At 37.5% G+C, this 25,801-nt stretch overlaps 1 protein-coding gene across 1 annotated transcript in view; it reads right to left on the minus strand.

Annotated features, from left to right (window-relative positions):
• Window positions 1–25,801, minus strand: part of LOC134541121 (dipeptidase 1-like) — a 175,703-nt gene that overhangs the window by 38,029 nt on the left and 111,873 nt on the right. Inside the window, exons 2-3 of the mRNA XM_063384303.1 lie at window positions 24,831–25,044; window positions 2,902–3,058 (exon numbers count right to left, since the gene is read on the minus strand). Of these exons, the coding sequence (XP_063240373.1) occupies window positions 2,902–3,058; window positions 24,831–25,042 (369 nt within the window). The 5' untranslated portion in view covers window positions 25,043–25,044. The remainder of the gene's footprint in view (window positions 1–2,901; window positions 3,059–24,830; window positions 25,045–25,801) is intronic.

A 25,801-nucleotide genomic window follows, 5' to 3' on the forward strand; every position in this document is an offset into this window, starting at 1 on the left:
ACCGTCAGTAAAACCCTTCAAAACAGACGAAGCTTTTTTTAATTTTTTTCGTTGTTGGGTGGGTCAAAATTAATCAAGATTAAAAAAAAAATACTGAAGAAACTTTGCCTACTAAAATGATAATAAAAAAAGTCATAAAAACCTAAAAATCGGTTGACCACTTTCGGTAGAGAATTGAACCAATTGTGCTTGGTTTCTCAAAATACAGAATAGTTTTAAGATTTTTTTATTTTTATTTTTTATTTTTAACACAGCACCTGAAGTAAGAGCGTATTGAAATCGCAATTCTGTATTTTTACGTAAAACCACTTTTTTTAAATAAAAAAATAAATACCTACGATTTTGAACCACTAAGACTTCGCATACGACGGTCACATATTTACATTTTAATTTTAAAATTTGCCTAAACCCCAAAGCTGTTTATTTCTGTTGCGAAATGTTATGAAAGCTACTTTTTATCTCTAAACTAACAGTAAAAACATTTTCCCCTGAGAGGGAATGTAAATACGCGACTCCAAAACGGGGCACAGTATATCCTCAAAGTCCCGCTCGTGGCAGCATTGTATTATTTTACCCAGAGTTCCACGTTTTTTCGCCGTGGAATTCCCCCAAAAAACTTTGCCGCGCTTCTGAATAAGAAAACTTTTACGTTCGCAATCTCTAGGGGAAACCGGCGGCTACCTGTAACTTATATATGTATAAATAAAAACAGGAAACAAAAGAGGGGGGGGGGTGAAGGAGGGCATTCTCAAAAAATTCACGAAGTTTCAGAAGCTACGTGAAAGTTGTCATTTCAGACAAGCGCGCCGTTGTAACGAAACAAAGAGCTATTTACCTCACAAACGCAACGTCTTTGAACAAAGAATATGAAGGGTTTTAATGTGTTTTATACTCATTAGAGGATGTTCACAGAAAATTAACGCAGCTCGCATTAAAAGTTTGCAGACTCTTTTAAGTATTTTTTTTTGTTGTTGTAGAGTTTCGACGAGTCCTATATACATGTATTAGAAGGAAAAATATGTTTGCTCTAAAAATAAATAATTTTGTATGTCTTTGTTTCAATATAGACTGCAAAGGGGAACATGTTTGGTTCACAAATGTTATTTGTTAGTACTACGCTGTAAATACAACAGTACGACAGTTGCAAAGCGACGATCACGACAAAAATTAAAATAATTTTCTAGCCAATCACGTTTACTGATGTGACGCCCAGTGTGATGGTATTCACTGATGTGACGTTACTAAAATCGTTACGCTACGTTACTAAAATCATTTTTTTTTTTAAATATGGTTAGACTAAAGGATTGTTGACATTATCATTCGCATATTTTTAAAATATTTTTTCTTGCTAAATTTACCTGTGAAATCTTTAAAATTTTATCACGCGCAGTAATTTTATTTTACGAAAGAAACTTTACATTTAAATTAAACGTATTTCTCGCAAAACAAGTCGATTGGTATCTAAACGCAAACACTGATTGCTGTCGTATGAGTGCAATGATCAGGAAAAAAAAAAAGTTTATGTATAATCGTCTCTTTGTTCGTCGCTCGGATAGGTACTGCATGTTTACAACTGTGCGATATTTCGCGTGATATGGAAGATGTGGAGATATATGGATATGGATATATATGCTCAGCATGCGTTACTATGCTTTTTTAATTTTTTTAAGCGGGTACACTTATACAAAGTATCTCTCGCTATCTCTCTCTCCTTATCTCTCTATATATGACCCTCTACAAATCCCACTATATTTCTCTTTATATAAAAATTGCTATATATATATATATATATATATATATATATATATATATATATATAGAGAGAGAGAGAGAGAGAGAGAGCGATTTTTATATAAAGAGAAATATAGTGGGATTTATAGAGGGTCATATATATAGAGAGAGATAGCGAGATATACTTTGTATAAGCGTACCCGCTTCAAACAAATAAAAAAAAGCATAGTAACGTATGCTGGGCATTAGCTAGAAAAAAAAAACAATTATACTCACTGTTGAAATACTCACACCATACAGTGTCTTCAAACAATTCTGCCATTTGTAACACGCCAAATTTGTGATCAAAATACGAAATTCATAACAGGTAGCGCTATCTATGCGGGAAATGCAGGGACTGTCTCGACAGCGCTCTCTACGCTGCTGGTTGAACAAGGGAGGAAAGTGAACCCGCCGGTAGAAAATATAAAAATCCAAGGCACTCACAGCTGACTTGTTATAGGATACCTATATCTATTTTTTTCCGAAACAAGCGCATGCGCGCACACTCTCTTGCCTTATTCTTTCGTTCATCTATCCCTCTCGCAGTTCTGTTTTTTGTTGTTGTTGTTGTTGTTGTTGGGGGACGAATCATCGCACGGGGAGGAGAACAAAAACGAGCCCGTAAACGTATATAGCATAGTGCTCTCTTTTGGCCGAGTACCTATTCTCTGTCCTTTTTTCGCGTCGGAAACGTTGCAATTTAAAATTTCTGCCTTGAAATGTTTTACTCTCGTCGCACCCGAAGCAAGCGCGGCTCCAGAGGAAGGACGCGGGGGGGGGGGGGGGGCGACAGCCCCCTTCCGAGCCCAAATTTTACTTCTTATTTCTTTGTGGGGAATATTAATGTCAACCTTAAAATACTTTCGCTAATGTGCTTAAACTCTTCTTTCAATAAGAAAAATTGGTACGAAAATAGCTACTAAATGTCAGTATTTGAGACCATATATATTTTGTGGATATCCCAAGGGGCAATGTCATGATCGTTAACTGCATCTTCAACTGTGTGTGAAGAGCCCTGCACGAGAGGTCTTCCCGGAGCCGCCATTGGGCCAGAGACGGGTTTTTTATTTAAGTATTTTTTTTTTTGTTTTTGCGGTGGTGGCAGCGACTCGTGACGTCAAGCCTCACCTGTCCCCCCACCATGCCCTTCCTCAGCCTCTTGAGGTCTGTGTGGGACCAGGGACTCCTGGACCACGGAGCCACGGCCTTCAGGTCCCCGGCGAAGTTGAACTCCTTCAGCTGGTTGTGCACGAACTTGCGGATGTTCCACGGCAGGTCGTTGTGCCTGGTAGAAAAAAAAAAAAAAAAGAATTTTTCACTTTGATTTCCACATAAAAGTGGCTATCCTTAAAAAATAAACTTATGAAAAAATAGACAGGTATTTGTGTGTGGAACAGTCCCGAGTTTATTTAAACTTATAATAATAATGAATTAGCTAGTTTTGAAACCTCCTTAATTTCATTCAAGGATTTTTTTTTTTTTTTTTTTTTTTTAACTCATTCGTGATCGGACTATGAAATTTATGATTTATATCTCACTTACAATGAAGCTCGAAGCTTTTGTTGGCCCTTTGCTTAAACAAAGGCCGCATACCGACAGCTAATGTTACACACGGGGTGGGGGGGGGGGGGGGGGAAAGGAAAAAAAATAGCCAGTCATGGGGACTGTCAACAGAAGTGAAAACTTAAAACTTTGTTTTTAAATAAATAACATGACATCATTTCTACGTCAAATGTACGCAAGAATAATGATATTGGTATCACGTCTGTACGATGTCAGCATGATATCATTTATCCTTACATCATTTTTTAGTCACAACAGATGTCAGTGGTATGTAAAAATTACTTAAAAATTCATTACCTAGCGATGACTTACCAGTGATGTCAGACCTAGGTCATGTATTCACGTGGTCAAATTAACTTCACTTACTGCTATTACAGCCATGTCGGTGATGCGAACTCACAAGATTTTACCCATCCAAAAAAAAAAAGAGTCCAACACGCACATGATACAGTAGTGTATATACAACGTATTAAGTGTATATATGCGTATACATGTACAAGGCTGCTGCGATTCGCCAGTCTGGCGCAACACGTCACTAGCATGTCGGTGACGCGAACCCGTAAGTTTTGCCCCTACCGAAAAATCGCTCAACGCGGCTAAAGAAGTTTTCAACTTCAAAAGTTTTCACTTCGAAAACAAACAAAACAAACATCCCAAGGGCTCGTGAAAGAAGTTTGCAAATCTGTACAAATACACGACGGAAGAGAGAAAAAAAAATAACCCGTTGAGTTCGCAGTAACTCTGGGTTTCGGATTCTTACACCAGCGTTCATGCTTTTGCGCTGTGTCCCAGTACGTCCAAAAGTCTGCAAACCCTTTCCGGTAATAAATAGCTTTCCAGTATTAACTGCGCACATAATAAGCACGATATAAAAAAATTAAGTTTAATGGTCCAAAAAAATTTATGCTCGATAGAAAACTATGCATAAATTTTTGTAAGAAATACTCAGTATTATCTCCAAAAACGTATCTCAAACATGCAAAAATAACCATAGCCTTCTGTTGTAAAAAAATTAAAATTTCTTTCTTTGTAATAATACAAACTATTTCTTGGCAACTGGTTTTCGTTTGGCCGTGTAGATATTTTGCATACAAGAACCTAAAACTATTGAAGTAGGAAATAGGTCTTGTAGCCGTTTGCGGTAACCATGATACTGCGCATAATGCTAGTGTTACCAAAATAAAAATATATATTGGCATAACAAAGTTATAATAATAGTATATTATACATATTATTAAATATTAAAATGAGGATCCAAGACGTTCGAGGTGATTTTTCAAATTTTCCCTGAATACCCAGAACTTGATTTTCGAAAATATTTCAGAAAATTTATTTTAGGAATGGTGAAATTTATATGGTGTTTTTATTACAAAATATACGAGGGATGTGCATGTGCGTAAAGTAAGTACCGTTTGGTCATAAAAAAAACTAAACTCGTGAGAAAAGGTTTTCATTGACAGTTTTAGTTTACTACATTTCTACTTCACATTTTCACATAGTCGCCACTCAGTTCCAAACACTTTTCGCGACGCCCTACCAGTTTCTTTAACCGCTCTGCATAGAAGTTCGTCGCCTGGGAATCGGAACGGACGCCTTGGCCATAGGCATCATGGACTTCGAAAACGCAATGCGCATAGCCTAAGCACAGCCGCTCAGTAAACATCTCCGGAAAAAACCATTTAAGCGATCACCATACTAGAGTCGAAAAATGATACCTTTAAACGTAAAAGGCGTCTTTTTCGGATAGTTTAATGAAACGTGGGTGAAAAATTACGGTGAAAAAAGCAAAATTAAAATTGTCAACTGGTTACTATACGGTCATCCCTCGGTGTTTGAAAGTACTTGCAAAAAAACAGACAAAAATGGCGGTTCTAAACAATTTCCCGACGTTGAACAAAACTACAGGTGGTCAGGTTGGTCTGCGAGTGACCGAGTATGCTGCCGAGGCCGTTAATGGCTGCTGAAGAGACCACGCGACGCTTAGTTTAAATTTAGAATGTTGATTCGATAGCTGCACCATTTTGAAGTTAGTTTTCTGCTACTTAAACTATAAATATAATTTTATAATTTAACTAGCAAACCCGGCGAACTCCGTTTCGCCACCAAATGGCTTCGTTTTATGTAACATTTCGTTTGGTTGATTAAAAGATGAAGAAATTTTTTTTTTTGTTTTATATTTGAAAAGGAAAAATTTTATTTCATTTCACAACAGTAATGAATTCATTTCGATTACAAAAATGAAGTGTTATTTAGTTGAACTTCTCTAAGTAAATGAAAGTGAATCCAAAGTAAATACTGAATCGAAGCGTTATACGTGTCCGCAAATTATCCGTTTCATTGAAGTGCTCTTTGGTAAACCACATTTTTTGTTTTTTGGTCTGACGTTAACACAAACAAAGCGGATGGTTTCCCAACTCGTGAACACGCAACGTATAACTGCCCATGTGAAAAACAATGATTTTCTAAATTTATTCCGCAAACACTAAGCGATTGGCCTTGCGACTTGTTAATTGTCATTGCGAACGCAAGGCGAACTGGAAATTGCAATCGTTTGAAGTCAAACGGAAGATCAGTTGGAATCATTGGTATTAGAGGAATACATACATTTTCACCTGCGTACTTTCCGTTAATAATGGTTGCCTCAATCAAATTCGGCATAAGTCTTTTTACCGATAGTCGAGTACCGTTGCAAAGTCGCGGTGGATTCAAATTACGCAATATCATAATAACTGTACCAACTTTGAGTAGCAAGTTATGTGGTGGAAATCCTGGTAACTCCAGAGAGTTCAAAAACTCCGTTGGATAATTTACTACATCATCGGGATTTGTTATGGAATCAACGGATTTGTATGTCACCAAATCGCCAGAAATTTTTGATTGAATGGTGAAATTCAGTGCGTGTACATCATTATTCTTTGCGGCAAGAATTGCTCGTTGACTTAACCAAGCATAATTCTGATAATTCTCACTAATGTTTGGGAAAACATTTTCAATAAGAGCTAATTGAGAGTCTACAAATCGGCAAAAGTCGTTGGTAAGAGTAATTAATCCAGATGTCGCATCAACTGGGACTTTTCCATTTCCAACATCTAACAATTGTTTGGAAAATTGTGCCGTACTTTGATCATTTTGAAGTTGAACTCTCATATTAGTGGTTAGCGATAATGTTTTTACGTTATTCCATAAAGGTGATGCCTTCAGGCAAGCATTCAATTCATCTGCAGGCGTTCCACGGGGAATTACTGGCAACGTCTGCCTGAAATCGCCTGCCAACAATATCATCAAGCCGCCAAAGATGTTATTTCGCCGAAGATCCTTCAGTGTGAAGTTAAGTGCTTCAAGTGATTTCTTATGTGCCATTGTGCACTCATCCCAAACAATGAGCTTGCATTGCATCAACAATTTTCCCATTGCCCTGGATCGGGAAATATTGCATCTAGAAGAGTCGCCGCAATTCCAGATGATGCTAAAGCCAAAGCTATGTCACATCTTGATCGAATAGTGGCCAAAATCAATGAATCATTGGTCCAATATCTAAATTTTCATCATCACTGTAGTTCGCAGTGGGATCATATTGGAATGCCAAGCGATTGTATGATGCCAATGATCTTCGTGTGCTCACGCGTTGTCTCAATCGGGCATTTTCTCTTATTATATTTTGTCTTTCTTCGCTTAAGTTCTGTGAATACACTTGTTGCTGGCTTGCATGTCTTGTGCGGCGGCCGATGTTGGCACGTCGTCCTCTAGGCATTTTGGGCTATGGACAGAGTGGTGAATTTAACCTCAAATGCACGATCCACATAATTTACACAGTTAAACTTACGACCTTAAAGACAAATGCCTGCTGTTTGTTTGCACAATATACGTTATATGTTTTTTTTTAACTTTTTTTCCACAATTTCACAGTAAACACAATACCGGTTTGTCACATGAAATTAACTGAGCAGAGAACAATGAGTAGTTGATTTGATGGTTTCCAATTGAAATGTTAGGAAACGAATAACTTTTTTTCTTCTTTTTTTTCACAATTTCACAGTAAACACAATACCGGTTTGTCACATGAAATTAACTGAGCAGAGAACAATGAGTAGTTGATTTGATGGTTTCCAATTGAAATGTTAGGAAACGAATAACTTATTTTTTTTTTTTTTTCACAATTTCACAGTGAACACAATACCGGTTTGTCACATGAAATTAACTGAGCAGAGAACAATGAGTAGCTGTCAAACAATGTATCACGCACCGGCGCCATCTACTTAAAATGTTGGTTTGTCCTGAATTTTTCCTGAATTTTCTTTGCTATAAACCTCACGGAGCCCGAAACCTTTCTAACGACTGAAAAACCGTGGAAATCGGTTCGTGCGTTCTGGAGTTATAGCGTCAGGAAGGAAAACCCGACTTATTTTTATATAGTAGATTTTCTGCTTTGTTATAATATTTTTTATGGAAAAATAATAAATTCAAAATTTAATAACATTGAAGTTGTAGGCTCATAAATTAATAATTGGAAATTTTATTTTTAGAAATTATATGAAAATAAAACAAAAACTTGTGTTATAATAAACAATTTTAAGAGTTTTCAACAACAACCTTGACCACATTACCATTCAAATGAATACGTGCCAAATTAAAAAAAAAGTAAAACATACGCCTATTCAATTTTATCACCATGACATTTACCGCATTTCTATTTTCATTTAAATCGGCTCTATGTTTAGGGGTTGACGGGGGCATACTATCAATTAAAATATATTTATTTTTATGGTTATCGGAGTTTCATAGCTATTATGCATGAATTAATACCGTGAACGATTTTACGTTGTCCCTATTAGAAAACTTTAAACTGTCAGCAGGCTTTCTGCTACTCCGCGTACATCTCTATATCTGAGTAGTCCTTCGATAAAAAAAAATAATTTTTGAAATGCATATAAAGTTTCATAGCTCTTATGCAGAAATTAAACCTGAACTATTATTTTATGTTTTTTTTTTTGGTTCAAAGATAAATGTTAACTGTCGCCGTGATTTCATAAACCCTATTTTCGATTTAAAAATATTGATTCCAAAAAAATATTAGAGTTTCATATCAGCTATACAGATATTAGTAACCTGGACTATTATTATTTTATGTCTTGTTGGAGGATAAATTAAACTGTCATGTACCCGGATGTCTTATCTGAGTAGCGCCTTTGTTGACTTTGAGAGTACTTCCAGGGCCTGTTGTGGCCGTGGGGACGGATGAATGGGTTGAGAAGTGTGTGTGTGTGTGTGTGTGTGGGAGAGGGAGAGAGAGAGAGAGAGAGAGAGAGAGAGAGAGAGAGAGAGAGAGAGAGTTGGGGTTTTGGAAATCAACAGCTGCAAGGCAACACACCCGCACGGGTATCCGAGGCCCATATTTGAATATCAAGCCGCCGAGGACACCCGATGCCAAAGGAGATTGTTTGCTCGCACAAACAAGAGAACGTCGGCTCCGAACATTTACTCCCGAACCCTACACAGTCCCGAATTTCCCCTGCCCTCCCCAACACACTTCTCTCCCAAACCTCTCAAAAACACACTGTAAATTTTTTTTTGTAAATGTAACAGAAAAATCATGTAATTAAAAAAAAATTGGCTGTCTGTAAAGTCGGTTTACGGACGATAGTTTAACGTGACGTCATAAAAAACATTGATGAAATGATTCATACTTTTATGAATAAAATTTAATAATTTTTATTGAATTATCACTATTTTGTGTGGATACAAAGAAGGAGTGAAATTAAATCTACAATTTGATTGATAAATTTACTTTTATTTGCACTCATTAATTCAAATATGTTTATTACTTTAACGAAGAGATTATTTTAACTATAACTTTTATACAAGTTTGCTATTTAACTTCTTCCAATCGGTGTTATTCTGTTAAGGATAGGACGATGATAGGAAAAGTAGGAAACGAATGGGAGTGTTGCATGTTTAATGTCCCTCGATAAAGTTAAATCGATGGTTGTTCCAATCGAGTGGAAGAGAGATAGATGCGGCGCAAGCGTACAATGAGCGTAACAGGACACAGCATAACGGGACAATGTGCGTAACGGGACATTTTTTCGTGCGTGCAGCCGGTGTTCATAGATTTATTAAACGTTGTCACGTCAAAAAAAAATATTTGTGACACTGGGATCGGATTCTTACCCGGGTATTTATGTGTTGTATCCGTTTCTTCATTACCTAAACTTATTAGCGAACCGAATCACTTTCCAGTGTCAACTGCGCACATTAATAAGCATAATAATAAAATAAAGTCGAATTACTAAATATTATATTATCTTTTCCGTTTTAAAATCTATTCCAATTTAAAATTATGCGCCAATTTTCATAATTGCGATAAAAATATATTCAGTATTGTTTCCATAAAGATTTCCAAATATTATAAAATAGTAACTTTTTGTACAAATTTGCATATATTTCTTGTAGTATTACCAACTGATTACCAAAGGATTTTTTTTGTAACAGGCGACTGATAATGTTTATTTGCTGGACGATTCTTTAAGGTGCCTTGCGAAATGATGTCAGGGGCAGAAAACTAGCCATAACTGCTCTAGAGTGTCACCTGAAAAATGTACTTACACTTAAGTATCAACTGTTCACGCAATATCACTTGTTAAGTATGAATTTGATTGGAAACTGGCTGACCTACACAGAAAAAAAATCTGTACATTTACAAACGATTCATTTCGAAATCAGTTGTCATGATATAGTTTTGTGGTACTATAATAAAAATATTATAGCTTTGCACAACACATGACTGGTTATTTTGCATACATAGAATACATTTTTTGAGGTAAAACTCGGTATTTATTACAATTAATAGTACATAGTTGTATATTTATTTTATGTTTCATTCAAGCATAGATTTAGAAAAAATATATATATATTAAATAATTGGATTTTTTTATTATGCGCAGTTAATAATGGGAAGGTATTCAAGGAACAATTTACAAATAACTTTAACTATTGGAGGTACTGGGGCAACTGAAAGCACAAATGCACGGGTAAGAATCCGAATCCAGTATTACTGCGAACACTATTTTGTAGTGATAGAGTTGTTTTCACGTAAATGTTAAAATGGACAAATATCTGTAATTTTGCATGAATATTTATGTTATATTTACAATTTTTTTACAGTGTACACATGTATCAACTGGTTACGCAATATCACCTATTAAGTATGCATTTGACTGTTCGTAAAAATGGTAACCCACAAAACGTTTAGCGATTTTTTTTATGACGTCCGCGTTACGTGGTCGGTCCCGAAGCGAGTGAACGAAGACATGGGCCTTAAACTTCTCGTCGGACATAGAGGTTATCAGAGACGATGTGACAAGGAGTTTAAGCTTTGACGGAATGAGTGTGTTTAAGGGTGGGGTGAAAAAGGGAGTACCCCGGGAAAATCCCGCCGGAAAATCGAAAGCAAGTCGTCTTAGCGGGAGGCGAGTGTTATCAAAAATAAATAGGGTGATTTTTGAAGTGAAATTTCTTTTCTGAGAAGGCCACAATTTTCCAGCGTTACGGAAATTCCAATCGCACGAGGGGAATAGTCAGGTGCGTGGTGGGGGGAACCGGTGGAGGAGGAGAGTGCGTCAGCGGCGACGCCACTCCAACGCATGCAACTAGTGGTCGAATGGGAAGACGGTAAATGGGGGAACGGATAGTTACGTAGCGGAGCATGCTGTATGCTAGTTGTAACGGCCGGAATGGGAGACGGCAGGGGTGAGGTAGAAATGACGCAGCAGTGATGCAGAAGCTTATTTGATGGTTGACGACGGGGAATCTAAGCTTCAATGGGGAATTTTCGTTTTTTTTAAGGCAAAAATATATTGAGACATTTCGAATTTCAAATTTATGTTCTTTTACTTGATTTTTTCCTCTCAAAAATGGAATTTTTGAATTTTTAAATTTTTAAAGTTTTTTATTTAACTTTTTCCCCTTAAAAATGGAAAGTTTGGCGAATTTGTGCAAATTTTGAGTCATTTTTGGCGATTTTTTAAGGTCAAGGTCATCCAAGATGGCCGCCGTAAAGTCATATTCCAAGATGGCGGACATAAGCTCCAGCTCCAGTCCTCAAGAAGAGCATTTATGTACCACCAATTAAAATAAATGAATTAGAATAAACATGCAGGATACTTATTAATTTCCATTATTAATTAAAAATTATTTCTATTATTTTACTAACGTAAATAATTAATTTTATGCACGTGTTTTTTTAATAATGTTGAATATTGAGTATTTATTTAATTTTTAATTAGTTTGAATTTATTCTTTACGAACTCTGATCTATACTATCACTATAGTCTTTTAAGTAGACCTACTCTATATCTATTAATTATTTGCATTCAAAATTAAAGTTAGTTTTTTTACTGCCCCAAGCAGAAAAACTTATAACGCGTGTATATAAGCACAAGCAGACTTTTCATTTTTATTTTTAGATTGCGATGACGGAAGTTTCACGAGCGAGTGGCCAAACTTCGGATGTGTTCTGGGACTGATCGGGGGTCAATGAATCCTATTGTTCCCAAAAAAAAAAATCAGTGCTGCGAGGAATGTCCTTGCATTTTTTTTTATTTTTTAGTTCTTTGCGTGTTTTCTCTTTGCTGGCCCACGGCGGCCCGCGAGATAGGATCGAGGGTTTGTTAAGGGAAGGAAAAGAGGGTTTTGGCCCATTATTCGCGCAGTCGGAAAACGAAGTTCTGGCCCACGAACGGTTTCGAAACTCCGCAGTTTCCTACTTCCTACTTTCTCTCTCTCCCCCCCCCCCTTCACTCCCTCCTCACTTTACCCGATTTCTGCCTTCGGAGGAGAGGGCGTGGAGTGTATTATTCCGGAAATTCTCGCTCCGTGTCCTCTTCCATTTTACTTTCTCCCCCCTCCCCCCTTATTTTTAACAATCCAAACCCCTCTTTTCCTTTAACCCTACAATGCATGATTTTTTTATTTTAATTTCAGTAAAATAATTAGAATTAGAATTTTCATTAATATGCTAACATTAGAAAAATATTTAAAATTGTATTTTTCATATTTAGGTTATATTTATACAAATAATGGCTTTGATGCATTTATGAATCATCATGGACAAATTGCAAGTAAGTATTTATGATCATGTAATGCAGGCATTTCATTATACATGCCAAATGCCAATTTACATATCAGATATAAAATATTTTGATAAAAACACTATTTAAAGCTATTTAATATTAAAATTATGTACATGAATATTTAAAAATTGTAATATAACCAACCCCCCCTTTTTTTTTAACAATCAAACCCCTCTTTTGCTTTAATATCAAGCCGAACCCCGCTGAAAACAACCGCTAGTAGTTCTCCGGGCAGGATATCCACAGCAAGATTAACGATTATTATTATTAACACTGACAATTGACAAACAATTTAAGTTGCTCTCAGGATCGTACGTAGAATTTCATTCATAACATAAGAATAATTTTTACCGCCTGTTTAATATGTATTTACACAATCACACAAAGGTTTTGACGTGACAACCTCTAATAAATCGATGAACGCCGGCTGCACGCAAGAAAAAAAGTCCCGTTACGCACATTGTCCCGTTACGCTATGTCCCGTTACGCTCATTGTACGCTTGCACCGCATCTATCTCTCTTCCACTCGTTTGGAACAACCATCGATTTGACTTTTTCGAGGAACATTAAACTTGAAACACTCGCATTCGTTTCCTACTTTTCCTATCATCGTCCTATCCTTTACAGAATAACACAGATTGGAAGAAGTTAAATAGCAAACATGTATAAAAGTTGTAGTTAAAATAATCTCTTCGTTAAAGTAATAAACATAATTGAATTAATGAGTGCAAATAAAAGTAAATTTATCAATTAAATTGTAGATTTCATTTCACTCCTTCTTTGTATCCATACAAAATAGTGATAATTCAATAAAAATGATTCAATTTTATTCATAAAAGTATGCAATCATTTCATCAATGCTTTGTTATGACGATGTCACGTTAAACTATCGTTCGTAAACCGACTTTACAGACAAACAATTTTTTTTTAAGAAAATGACCACTCATAAAAACAAGCTTGTGCGTAAGTGCTACGGCCTCTTCAATCGACGTGCGTTTATTATCCATATTATAATAATAATAATAAAAAGAAATAATTCAAAATTTATAAAAATAAAAGAGGCCTGAATATTAAAACATACGCCTAGATACAAAACAAAAACTTTGATGGAATTTAATGCTTACTTTAAAAAAAAGTCATTAATTCTTTCACTAAAAAAAATTAAAATCACAATAAAAAAATACTGAAATAAAGATATATAAATACTTTGCGCGGTGTTTTTTTGTTTACATATTCTTTTAATTTGTTGGTGAGAATAAAGCCTTTTTTCGGTGTCTATTAATTACGTGAAGTATTTTTCTTTTAATTTGGACCACTCCCTCCCTCCCTCCCTTGGTGAGATTTTATTTTGAGATGTGGCGGGACCTTCCCTTCCCCTCACGTGAGATTTATCCTATATTTTTTAAATAATTAAATTTTTTAATAACCGGCGGAGCGGGAAATTTTCCAATTCGGGGAAACCCAGGCATAGAAAATATTTAATCTTACTGTATATGGCTTTTGTAATACAAAATCAATCTTTTCGAGCACATAATCTTGGTTTTTTTTGTTTTATAAAAATTCTCGAAATAATATAAATTTCGGTAGCCATGAAAATATTTTTACGGGCAAAATGGAATACCCCGAAAAAAAATAATGAATTTAATGAATTTTTTATTATCTGTAATAATAATGTATGTATATTTTTTACCTGAAAAGTAGACGTGAGATTTCCAATGATCTCCTCTTTTCCATTTAAATGAGATTGATGAGATTTTGCTGGATACCCCTATTTGCCCCCCAAAATTTTGAGCTCACGTAATTAACGTAAGACCCCTTAACGTACTTCCACGGCTGCTCAATAAATTAAAAAAAAAAAAAAACATGAGCATCAATTAATCTTCTTCAAAAATTCATCATGTAAATGTACCGGTGAAATGTGAAATGTGGAATGCATTCCGCTAGAAAACTGGCAACACTGCGCTGAAATATAAACTGTACAGTAACGATAGTGTGAGCTAAATAATAATAATACAGGAAAAGTTGAAGTTCGGCTACGAGCCGTAGATTTATTTTTCGCGCGAAAACGTGAAGGATATATCATTTCCATTTCGACGCTGCCGTATTTCTTGCTCGGCATTGGACTTTTTTTTTTTAGGCTTTTCTGATTCCTTCCGAGGCGAGATTTCCTCCGAATGGCATGTTTATGTAATTTCCGAGCAAATACATACGATTCGTACGACACGACATCTAGTTATTTTACAATTTCCAATCTAATAGAGATTTTTTTTTCTATTATGTTCCGGCGAATAATATATTTTTGTTGTTCTCACTTTGGGTCCTGGCAGCGTTCGGTAAGATCTTCACAGTGACGCCCGATAGGTACAGTGTCCTAACTACACGCGTTTCCACGCCGCGCACGAATTCACAACTTTACACGAGGATAATTCGCAACAATCACGCGCATTCGCCCACGCTGGTTACGATGACGTTACAGGAAAAAAAAAATTGGTTGTCTGTAAAGTCGGTTTACGGACGATTGTTTAACGTGACAACGCCATAACAAAACATTGATGAAATGATTGCATACTTTTATGAATAAAATTCAATCATTTTTATTTTAATAGTAAAAGAATAAATACTTGAAATTATACTAGTAATCATATTTTTAAAATGCAAGAATAATTAACTTTTACTGCCGAAATTGTTGTTGTAATAAGCAATGAAAACCACATTAACTTTTCACTTCACTTTATAAACAGTCGACGAAACAGTTCACGTGTAGATGACTTGTAATTAATTTTAAAAACTGGTATTTAGCTATAAAGTTTAAATATAATTATGAACAAGTTTTCATATAAATAAACTGTAATCAGATATATATCATCAATTATATTAATCCCCATAATTTTTTAGTCAATTGTAACATAACCTATTATTACTGCACTCGCCGACAGCGTAACGGGACACAGCGTAACGGAACAATGATCGTAACGGGACACAGAGTAACGGAACAATGTGCGTAACGGGACATTTTTTTCGTGTGTGCAGCCGGCGTTCATCGATTTATTAGACGTTGTCACGTAAAAAAAAAAAAAAAAAACTACTGCGCAACAGACACGCGCCCAGACATGATCCATCCGTTGCGAGCTCAAACATGGCCGACGCATCTTTAGTCCCGTAGTCATTAGCGATTAAAATAGATCTGACGGTATTTTGTCACTTGAGGAAGTTTGACCGACTAATCACTGTACCGAACGAATAGACGTTGTCACGTAAAAAAAAAAAAAAAACTACTGCGCAACAGACACGCGCCCAGACATGATCCATCCGTTGCGAGCTCAAACATGGCCGACGCATCTTTAGTCCCGTAGTCATTAGCGATTAAAATAGATCTGACGGTATTTTGTCACTTGAGGAAGTTTGACCGACTAATCACTGTACCGAACGAATAGACGTTTTCACGTAAAAAAAAAAAAAAAAAAAAAAAAAACACCGGCAGCACCATGAATACGCCTGAAAAAAAAAACCACCTGACAGCGAGCGGGCTCGTTTATTGCCGGATTACAGACCGTGCCGAACCATAGAACCCATTAATGTAGTTTTCACTTCCCCCCTCCTTAGTTACGTGACGCGCTACGGGAACAACAAAAGGGATTAAAGCGACTGTTTCTCGATTGCCTTCACCGCAGAGACAAGGAGATAAGGGAACAGTGCCTAGCGCTATTATTCGGTGTTGTTACTCTAATTGCGTGTTTTGTTTGGTTGTAGGGAGGAAGGGCGAGAGGGGATGTTTTGTAGATGGCGTGACGTCCTTTGTGCCTCTCTATTCCATTACGAACTACCCTGCTGTTCCAACTTCCCCTACCTTAGTCTCAACCCCCTTTCGCACTAAAACCCGAGCCTTTTCATTTCTGCCGCAACAGAAGGACGTTATTGTTGCTCGTGAATTGAGGACTCTTTTGAGTTCCGCGTTATTCCGTAGCGAAATTAATCCGACAGGAGTCGCTGGGGCTTTGTGGTAGGGTTGGCAACTGTTGACGAATGCTGTCAGCAAGGATAGTATGTCGTCACTGTACTACCATAGTACAATACAGTCCTGATAATAGTATTCTGACACAGTCTGGTTACTCTGACAAAAAAATGGTGCACCAGGATAAAATTAAGGCACAATGGCACAAAATATAGGTACACTGGCAAAGAATAAACGGCACATTAACCATAATGGTACAAACTAGTATCAAACCAAAAAATAATGGTACACTGGCACAAATTAATAACAAACTGAACCACATTAATGGTACACTGGCACAAAATAATGGCTAACTAGCACAAAATCAGGGTAAAATTTAACAAAATAACAATAATAAGACACTGGAACATACAAATGGAACAATTTCACCAAGTAATGTCAGTGGCGGATACTGGAATGTTTTGGCGTGTATTTTAAAAAAAATATAAAAATATATATTAGTATCTGTATATTAAAAAAAAATTCAACATAAGCCACTTCCTGTGTAGCTAGTTGTTCCAGGCGTTGTGAATGAATAAAAATTAAAATACCAAATTCAACGAAATATATATAAAAAAAATATGTTTCTATAATTTCGGGAAGGTGGGTTTAAATATACATATAACATTCAACCACTATCCACTTGCGACCACCACTGTGTATTATGGCATAATGTAAATAAGCAGTGTATTGATCTACCTTTCATAATTGGTAATTTTTATCTAAGAGCTTCAGGTTTTGAGAAAGATACTCAAGATACTGCAAATACCAGGAGGATCCCACCAGATATTCCAGAAACAGGCATACCTGAAACATACTTTCTTACAACTCTTTTCACCCCACTCCCTCCTGGCAGAAGTACTGGCTACGCCACTTATTTCCATGCATATGTTCACTCAATGTTTATCTCCGAACCACCCAGTACTTGGACTGAAATGTGTGTTCATATACGTACGGGTAAGCGTAAAGAAAAAAAAAAAGGGTTGTCTGTTAAGTCAGTTTACGGACGATAATTTTACGTGATAACGTCATAATAAAACATTGAAGAAAAATTGCATACTTTTTTATTTTCAAATATTATTTACAGTTTTTGCAAATTTAATTTAAATAATTGGTATAAATAAAATCACGAACGATTAGTTAAAAAGCCCGCCTTAACCTGTTTGATATTAGGCTATAGAAGATTTTCTATCACGGTGGTTGGCCGGTTCTTGCACGCTCGGCTCAGGCGGAACGTGACAATGAGTCATGCTTTTTCGTGCACGCAGCCGGCGTTCATCAATTTTATAAGACGTTATCACGTCAAAAATGATGTACTTTAAAAAAAAAGATTCGTTTGGAAACCAGTTGCCAAGTAATAGTTTGTAATACTACAAGAAAATTTTTGTAACTTTTTAATACACATGGCTATTGTTATTTGTGCATATGTTAAATACGTTTATCTAGATAACACTGAGTAATTTTATATTTTAATTTATATTTCATTCAAGCATAATTTTTTTAAAACACAGAATATGTAACCATTTGACTTTATTATGTTGTATCATGTTAACTATTGGAAGTACATATCTACTGGGACAACACAAGTCAAAAATTCCCGGGTAAGAATCTACGAATCCAGTGTTACTGCGAACACTATTTAGTAGAGACCGGGAAAATTCGCGAATTAATTTCGTGATATGCTACAATTCAAATAATTACACCGTTGTGCTGCTTCTGCTATTGAGTCACTGTTAATGTGTAGGACTCTCGGCCAATCAGACACCATCAATCAAAGAAGTATCCAATCACAATTTACCTACTTGAGACGCCTCAAAATTCAGTATCCAATGAACAGGCACCGTTTGCCCAAGTATGAAGAGGATCGTGGAGTCTATCCTGAAGGTCATTGAACTAGCGAATTTTTCACGTCTCTACTATTTAGTAGTAATACAGTTGTTTCCAGTGCACACGACGCAACACAAAACACAACACACTGTGAAGTTCAAAGTTGCCTCTCTCTTTCCACAACGGCCAGACTACCCCCGTTCCCAATTTTTATATTCTTCCCCTCCCCTCCCCACAACTAACATCCTTACCACGGCCTTACCTCCCGCACGCCTTTCATCTCAGGCTCCCCGAAAAAACCGTCTGAAGGGAGGAAAATATTTCCCAACACGTTCTCGTACGCATACTTCGCGGCTCTTTTAGAATGCTCGCGCGCGAGAAAGGGGGTTTCCCTTCAGCCTCGTAGCTTCAGAAGCCGCTGTGATGGGTGCAAAGTGCGTTATATGCGAGATACTCCGAGTACTTGGCAGGTGCCGTCTACGATCATGTCTACTACCTTCTCGTCGTCTAACCTCACATTGCACACACACACACACACATACACACACAATCGAAAATACATAAAAAAATCTTTCTGAAGAAGGATAAAAAAAAACGAAATAAAAAAACGTTGTCTGTAAAGTCGGTTTACGGACGATAGTTTAACGTAACAACGTCATAACAAAAATTTGATGAAATGATTGCATACTTTTATGAATAAAATTGAATCATTTTTATTGAATTATCACTATTTTGTATGGATACAAAGAAGTAGTGAAATGAAATCTACAATTTAATTGATAAATTTACTTTTATTTGCACTCTTTAATTCAAATATGTTTATTACTTTATCGAAGAGATTATTTTAACTATAACATTTGTACATGATTGCTATTTAACTTCTTCCAATCTGTGTTATTCTGTTAAGGATAGGACGATGATAGGAAAAGTAGGAAACGAATGGGAGTGTTTCCAAGTTTAATGTGCCTCGAAAAAGTCAAAGCGATGGTTGTTCCAATCGAGTGGAAAAGAGATAGATGCGGCGCAAGCGTACAATGAGCATAACGGGACAATGTGCGTAACGGGACAATGAGTCATCCTTTTTCGTGCGTGCAGCTGGCGTTCATCGATTTATTAGACGTTGTCACGTCAAAAACCCTGAAAAATTCCTAAACCCCGGCTTTGGGCCTGTTTTTCGACAAGGAATTTCATTAAAATACTGTCATTCTTGTTAAAATTCATTTAACAGTTGATAATATTACGTTTACGCATGTATTTATCCAACAGTATTTTCACAAGTCTCTCGTTTTACTACCTTACTACACTTCACAACTGAACAATACATATATAGAGACTGGAATAATTCGCGAGTTCAGTGACCTTCAGGATAGACTCCATGATCCTCTGCCTACTTGGGCAAACAGCGTCTGTTCATTGGGTGCTGAATTTTGAGGCGTCTCAAGTGGGTAACTTGTGATTGGATACTTCTTTGATTGATGGTCTCTCATTGGCCAAGAGTCCTACATATTAACAGTGAACCAATAGCAGAAGAAGCACAAAAATATAATTACTTGAATTTTAGCATATCACAAAATGAATCCGCGAATTTTTCCGGTTTCTATAAATATATAACTCGTTAGTCATGTATGCACCAAGAAAGGCAAAACTAGCCTAATTAATACACTATTTGCACGTGTCACCGGGGCCTGACTCGACAGTCAACGCCTTTTTGTTCATCCTTGTATCTAAGTACACAACACTTAACAACTACTTCCTAGCGCGTCGTGTAGCTAAGTTCTCCTCTCGAAACACATGTTGGCATTATTATAACTTTTACCATGCATGCCTTTTCCACGGTTAAGATTGCATTCGCAGTGAAGGGCTTTTTAATTCCAGGGGTAAAGGGTGACCACTTTCTGCAGCCGACACTAGCGCTGCCTGGCAGTAAAAAGAATAATATTGGAATCAAAATGGCGGCCGTGATGTCATACGACATGCTCTTCAACAGATGACGATCGCTGCAGACGAAACGTGGTTGAGAGAGGGGAAGCCTAAGATGTACATCAAGTTCTGTCCCTGCCCGAACACGCCCGAATATTCACCTTCAGGCCAACCTCGGGTTTATTTATATATATATAGTTTTATATTTCTCTGTTTATTTTAATGTAGCTATACTAACCTAGCTAACCGTCCATAGTGTTTTAATGTAGCTAACCTAACCGACCACTTTTAATATTTGAATTCATTTTTCCTGCGCAAAAATAAAACAAATCTCGAGGTTGGCCGAAGGTGAATATTCGGGCGTGTTCGGGCAGGGACGGAACTTGATGTACATCTTAGGCTTCTCTTGAGGGAGGGTTGTAAAATAATTTATGTCCAGCACACATACTGCATACGGAAATCAGCCCCGTCTGCGTACGATAATCTCTCCCGCTCGCATACGGCAGTTATGGCACGCGCACGATAATTATCAGGCGTACCACAGAAACGAGTTCGGAAACGCTCGTTCCTCCTCCGGATTACGCCCACGTCTCTGACCCGTCTCTTTTCACAATGAAATACGACATAATATTACATCGTCTCACAAAATAATTAACTATTTAAATGAACCAAATATTAACAAATAACAATAAAAAAATTTAAAGATCAAAACAAATGACTGCAATACGTTTTTAGTCGGATGTTTAGTCATTTTGAAAGAACAGCATAAAATGATAAAAAGAAAAAAACTTTCTTGGATTTCGAGGTAAAGCCGAGGTAAAGTGTGTGCCGGCGTTTCGCTCAGAGTTGCAGCAGGCATCTTCAGAGTTGAGTTTCCTCCTGCCGCCTCCCCTTCCCCCCAAACGAACGTAATCCAATCACCCCTTGTCGTCTCTAATGACGCCTAGTGTCGACCAAACGTCAGTCTCAACACAAAGGGTCAGCGAGGCGGGATGATAAGCGCGACGCTCGCTGGTGCTTCTAGCGCGGTTGTCTCCTCTGGACTGGCGCGCTGTCTTCTCGTCGTGCACATGAGCGGTGACCGTAACATTACACGGCGGAGAAATGAAGATAAAGGTGTAATGCAAGAGCCTTTGAGTGCTTTCGAGAATACCTACCAAGTGTCTCATGCCTATATATTGTTCTGAAAAGAAAATAAAAACCTTTGCAGCAGTTTTTACTCTAATACAAATACAAACAGATTATTAAAAAAAAAAAAAAAAAAAAAAACGTAAACAGACACAAAGCAGTTCTCAAAATCACGTGGTTTCATCCGAAGCTCTGCACACCATTCATGTGTGTCAAGGTAAGTCCGGAAGGGGGGGGGGGGGGGGCTTTAACTGCGGACGCACAAATGCGTTAGCCGGTAATTTCTAAACGTGTCAGGAGGAGGGGGGAGGGAGGGGGCGGTGAGTTAGCTGCACGCATTCACTCAGAGTGCGGAACTAGGGTTGTTAACATTTCTCCCCCCCCCCCCAAAAGGGCCTCGAGCGATGAGGGAGGCACTTGCCATGTCTGCCTGCTAGAGGCAAGGGTGGCGAGCTAGATTATTAATGCACGGCGTTGTTGTGTACAGTGTACACAATGCTTTGAGCCGCACCTCCATCCCCCTCCACACCCCTCCTTCCCCCCCTCAAAACACTTCTACCCCCTCCATATCCCTCCTTCCACCCTCAAAACCCTTCTCCCCACCCCTCGTTCTTGGAAAACTACCCTGTTAGTCGTACCCATCACACGTCGCCACTTGAACAACAGAATAAAAGGAAGGTCACTGTCTACAAGAGATTAAAAAAAAAAAAAAACCAACCCCCATCCCCATTTATCACGCCCTAAAGCAGATATTCGGTACTTCTATGCTATCTCCCACCCCTTAAATCAAAGATTCGATGCTACTTAATGCATGTGCAATCGGGAAAACTTTTATGCATTAAAAAAAACTACCCTCATCCCTTATTTTTCATGAGATTAAACATCTGTGGTGAATGGTGCGAATCAAAGTTCACAAAGCCAAAGGGAATATTTATAGTATTATCTGTTTAAAGAATTTTAACAATAAGGGCAGTAATTTAATGAAATTCACTATCTAAAATCAGGTCCAAAGCCGGGTTTTTAGTATTTTGTCAAGTATTTTTCGCTTTTATTGGAGCCTTTGTCATATAGTTTATTTTTAGGTCTGCTAATAAAATGATTCAAAAGTCGATACAGCTGCTACGGCAGCGAAATCTAGCGGCGGGTGTGGAATATACTTTTAATTCGCGTTCAGAAATGTAGCGGAAAACACAATTAGCGTATATATTTATCACATATGGCATTATTTTAAAGAATTTTCCGTTAAATTTCTTGTCCGGGTTTCGTATTATAGGTGTAATTTGAACGTGAGAACTCGTGCATTTTTTCGTTGCCGAGGTTAGATGTTACACATCTAACTCGATCACTTTTTTTTTTTCCTTTACGGTTCAGCTTAGCTTCGCTCTTTTTTTTCCCCGGGCTGTTGGTAATTGCGTCATGTTAGCTTTTATTTAGAAGTGCATCCTTTCACCTTTTTTTCTTTAACCTTCGCACGAGAAGAGTAGGGAGAGAGGTCGTAGGTCAAACCCCTGGCAGAGAAAGAGCTGGAGGTGGGGGGGGGGGGGGTTTGTGGTGATGAAAAGAGAGAAAAAAACTACCCGACGTGGCGAAAAATAAATCCTTAAAAAAATAGGCGCATGTATATATGTACGTGCCATAAAGACATTTGTCCATGGAGCGAGTGTCTTTGTTCTGAAGATGGAAGTCACCACGTTTGCAAATGGTTAGAAGAAAAAAAACTATCGTAGCTGTGCAAAGGCTAGTATGCTAAAAGTTTCTTCAAAAGCTAGAAAGGAACTTGCTAGGAAGAATTGTAAAATATATCAAACTGCGAACTGAGTATTGTTAAGCTGACATGATAATGATAACAACACATATGGAGGAAACCGGAAAGTTTGCGAATTTGCCTGGCGTCAGGCTAGAATTCAAAGCATTGTTTGTGCTCCATCAATACTTGCTTCTTTCATTACCCTCCAATTGTTTAAGTTAGTTGCAAACCTTCCCCTGAATTTATTTCCAATACAAAATACGCACATTAATAAATATAATAAAAATTGTCTATAGTTTCAATGGTTTGAAAAATAATATGTTTGAATGAATAATTAAATAAAATATACAATTATGGGTCAATTTTCGTTACTAGAACTTAGTATTATTTATAAAACTGTAATTTACACATGCAAAATAATCTTAGCGATGTGTTGTAAAACCTTGCAATATATTTCTTGTGGTATTACAAACAAAGAGGGCTGTTATTTTTACATCGAACAGGCTTTAAAAATAGACAAATTTGTATAACATAATAATTTTACTAATAAACATTCAGCAGGGTGTTACTTATTTTTCTACGTAATCTTTAAAACGGTTGAGGCATCTGTCATATCGTGACACAAGCTTCTCGATGTTCGAATAAGTCAGCCTTTAGTGAATAGAGATACAGGGCCAGCGCCTGTATTTCCCTCTCCCTCACGACGCCGCTGTGAGGCGGGTGGACTAATCACAAGGCGCACTGGCTTCCGCTTCAAGACTTACCGCAAGAGAAGCGAATAGTGCGGCACAATGCGCCGCGCGATTAGTCCACCCGCCTCACAGCGGCGTCGCGAGGGAGAGGAAGATCCACTTTGGCCCTGTATCTCTATTCACTGGCGGCTGACTTCTTTCGAAGAAGGCATCGAGAAGCTTGTGTTACGATATGATAAATGCCTCAACCATTTTAAAGATTACGTAGAAAAATAAGTAACACCCTGCTGAATGTTTGTTAGTAAAATTATTCTGTTTTACAAATTTGCATATTTTTATAGCCTGTCCGATGTAAAAAAAAAAACAGTCCTCTTTGTTTGTAATACCACAAGACATATATTGTAAGGTTTTTACAACACATGGTAAAGATTATTTTGCATGCGTGAAATACAGTTTTACATATAACACTGAGTTCTAGTAACGAAAATTGACCCATAATTATTGTTTGTGAAGTGAAACTTCTAATGCGACTTCCAACAAGGTTGCGTTAAACGTTCAACGTTCCTGGGGAGGGGGGAATAGAAAGAAAAGAGACAGAGCGAGAGTGAATGCGTGGCACTCGAACGCATGCGCGAGCGTTAGCAACGAGTAGCGTCCGATATTCCAACGCAAAAGAGGGAGAGAGAGAGAGAGAGAGAGAGAGAAAGAAAGATGCACAAAAGGTAGACAGCAGGAGAGGGAATGTGAGTGAGTCGGTGCAACGCAAGAGGGAGACAGATAGAAAGAAAGACGGTAGATCCCAAGCATCGCATGCGCGTGGTATTCTTGCTATGTGCAGCAAAGTAAACAGTAAAATTTTCACTTCGTCCGCGCGGAGAAACTCCTCGCACTATTTTTATTTTTCATTTTTATTAGATTGTTCGTTCGAGCTTATTATTATTATTTTTTTAAAAAAAAACATTGAAACGGTGGACAATTATTTTTTATTTTTTTTAATATTTTGTTAATGTGCGTGTTTTATGTACGCCGGGGCTGTGAAGGGAAGCCGGGAATCGACTCACCCGTCGATCAGGGGCGACTCGGCGAGCAGACGACGCGCGGCGTCCAGACGCTCGCTGTCAGCCGACGACGACGAAGAGGAGGAGGAGGAGGATGATGAGGCGTCTACGTCTGCCCCGGCGATGACGCCCGCCTCCGGCGCCACCAAGGACAGGATCAGCGCCGCCAGACGCAGCCGCACCTCGGAGCAGCAGCAGCAGCCGGCCAGCAGCATCCCTGCACCCCCCACCGCGGCATGCAGACACTCCGCAAGCCTCCACCACACGGGCGGGTGCTTCATCATACAAATCATCATAATTATTTGAACATTTCGAGATCCATCACAACCATTTTTTAATTTTGTTCGTTTACATTTTTGTAACAGTCACGATACATTAATTACATTTTTCTACATGATAACGTCTTATAAATCGATGAACATATTTTGCACAAACTACTGAATAGTTCATGTGGTTTTACAAACTATTTCTTGGCAACTGGTTTCCAAACGAATCTTTTGTAAAAGAACAGAACATTTCCCCCCCCCCCCCCATCACCCTGTGTAGTGAGGAGCTTGTCTCGGCCAGCCCAAGAGGGTTTCAGCAAACGTACCAGCTTGATACTGTCTGTATAGGACTCGGTCACACTTGCAACGTTGGTTTATTTTTTTTTTTTGACGTGATAACGTCTTATAAATCGAAGAACGTCGGCTGCACGCACGAAAAAAAATTTCACGTTCCGCCTGAGCAGAGCGTGCAAGAAACCGGCCAAAACCACCGTGCGAGAAAAATCTTCTATAATATCAAACAGATCAAGGCGGGATTTTTTTTTTAAACTAATTGTTCGTGATTATATTTAAACAAATTATTTAAATCAAAATTTGCAAAAAAAAACTGTAAATAATATTTGAAAATTAAAAAAAGTATCCTATATTTTCATCAATGTTTTCTTATGACGTTATCACGTAAAATTATCGTCCGTAAACTGACTTTAC

The sequence above is a fragment of the Bacillus rossius genome, chromosome 18 (assembly GCF_032445375.1).
Source record: "Bacillus rossius redtenbacheri isolate Brsri chromosome 18, Brsri_v3, whole genome shotgun sequence".
Taxonomy (NCBI): domain Eukaryota; kingdom Metazoa; phylum Arthropoda; class Insecta; order Phasmatodea; family Bacillidae; genus Bacillus; species Bacillus rossius.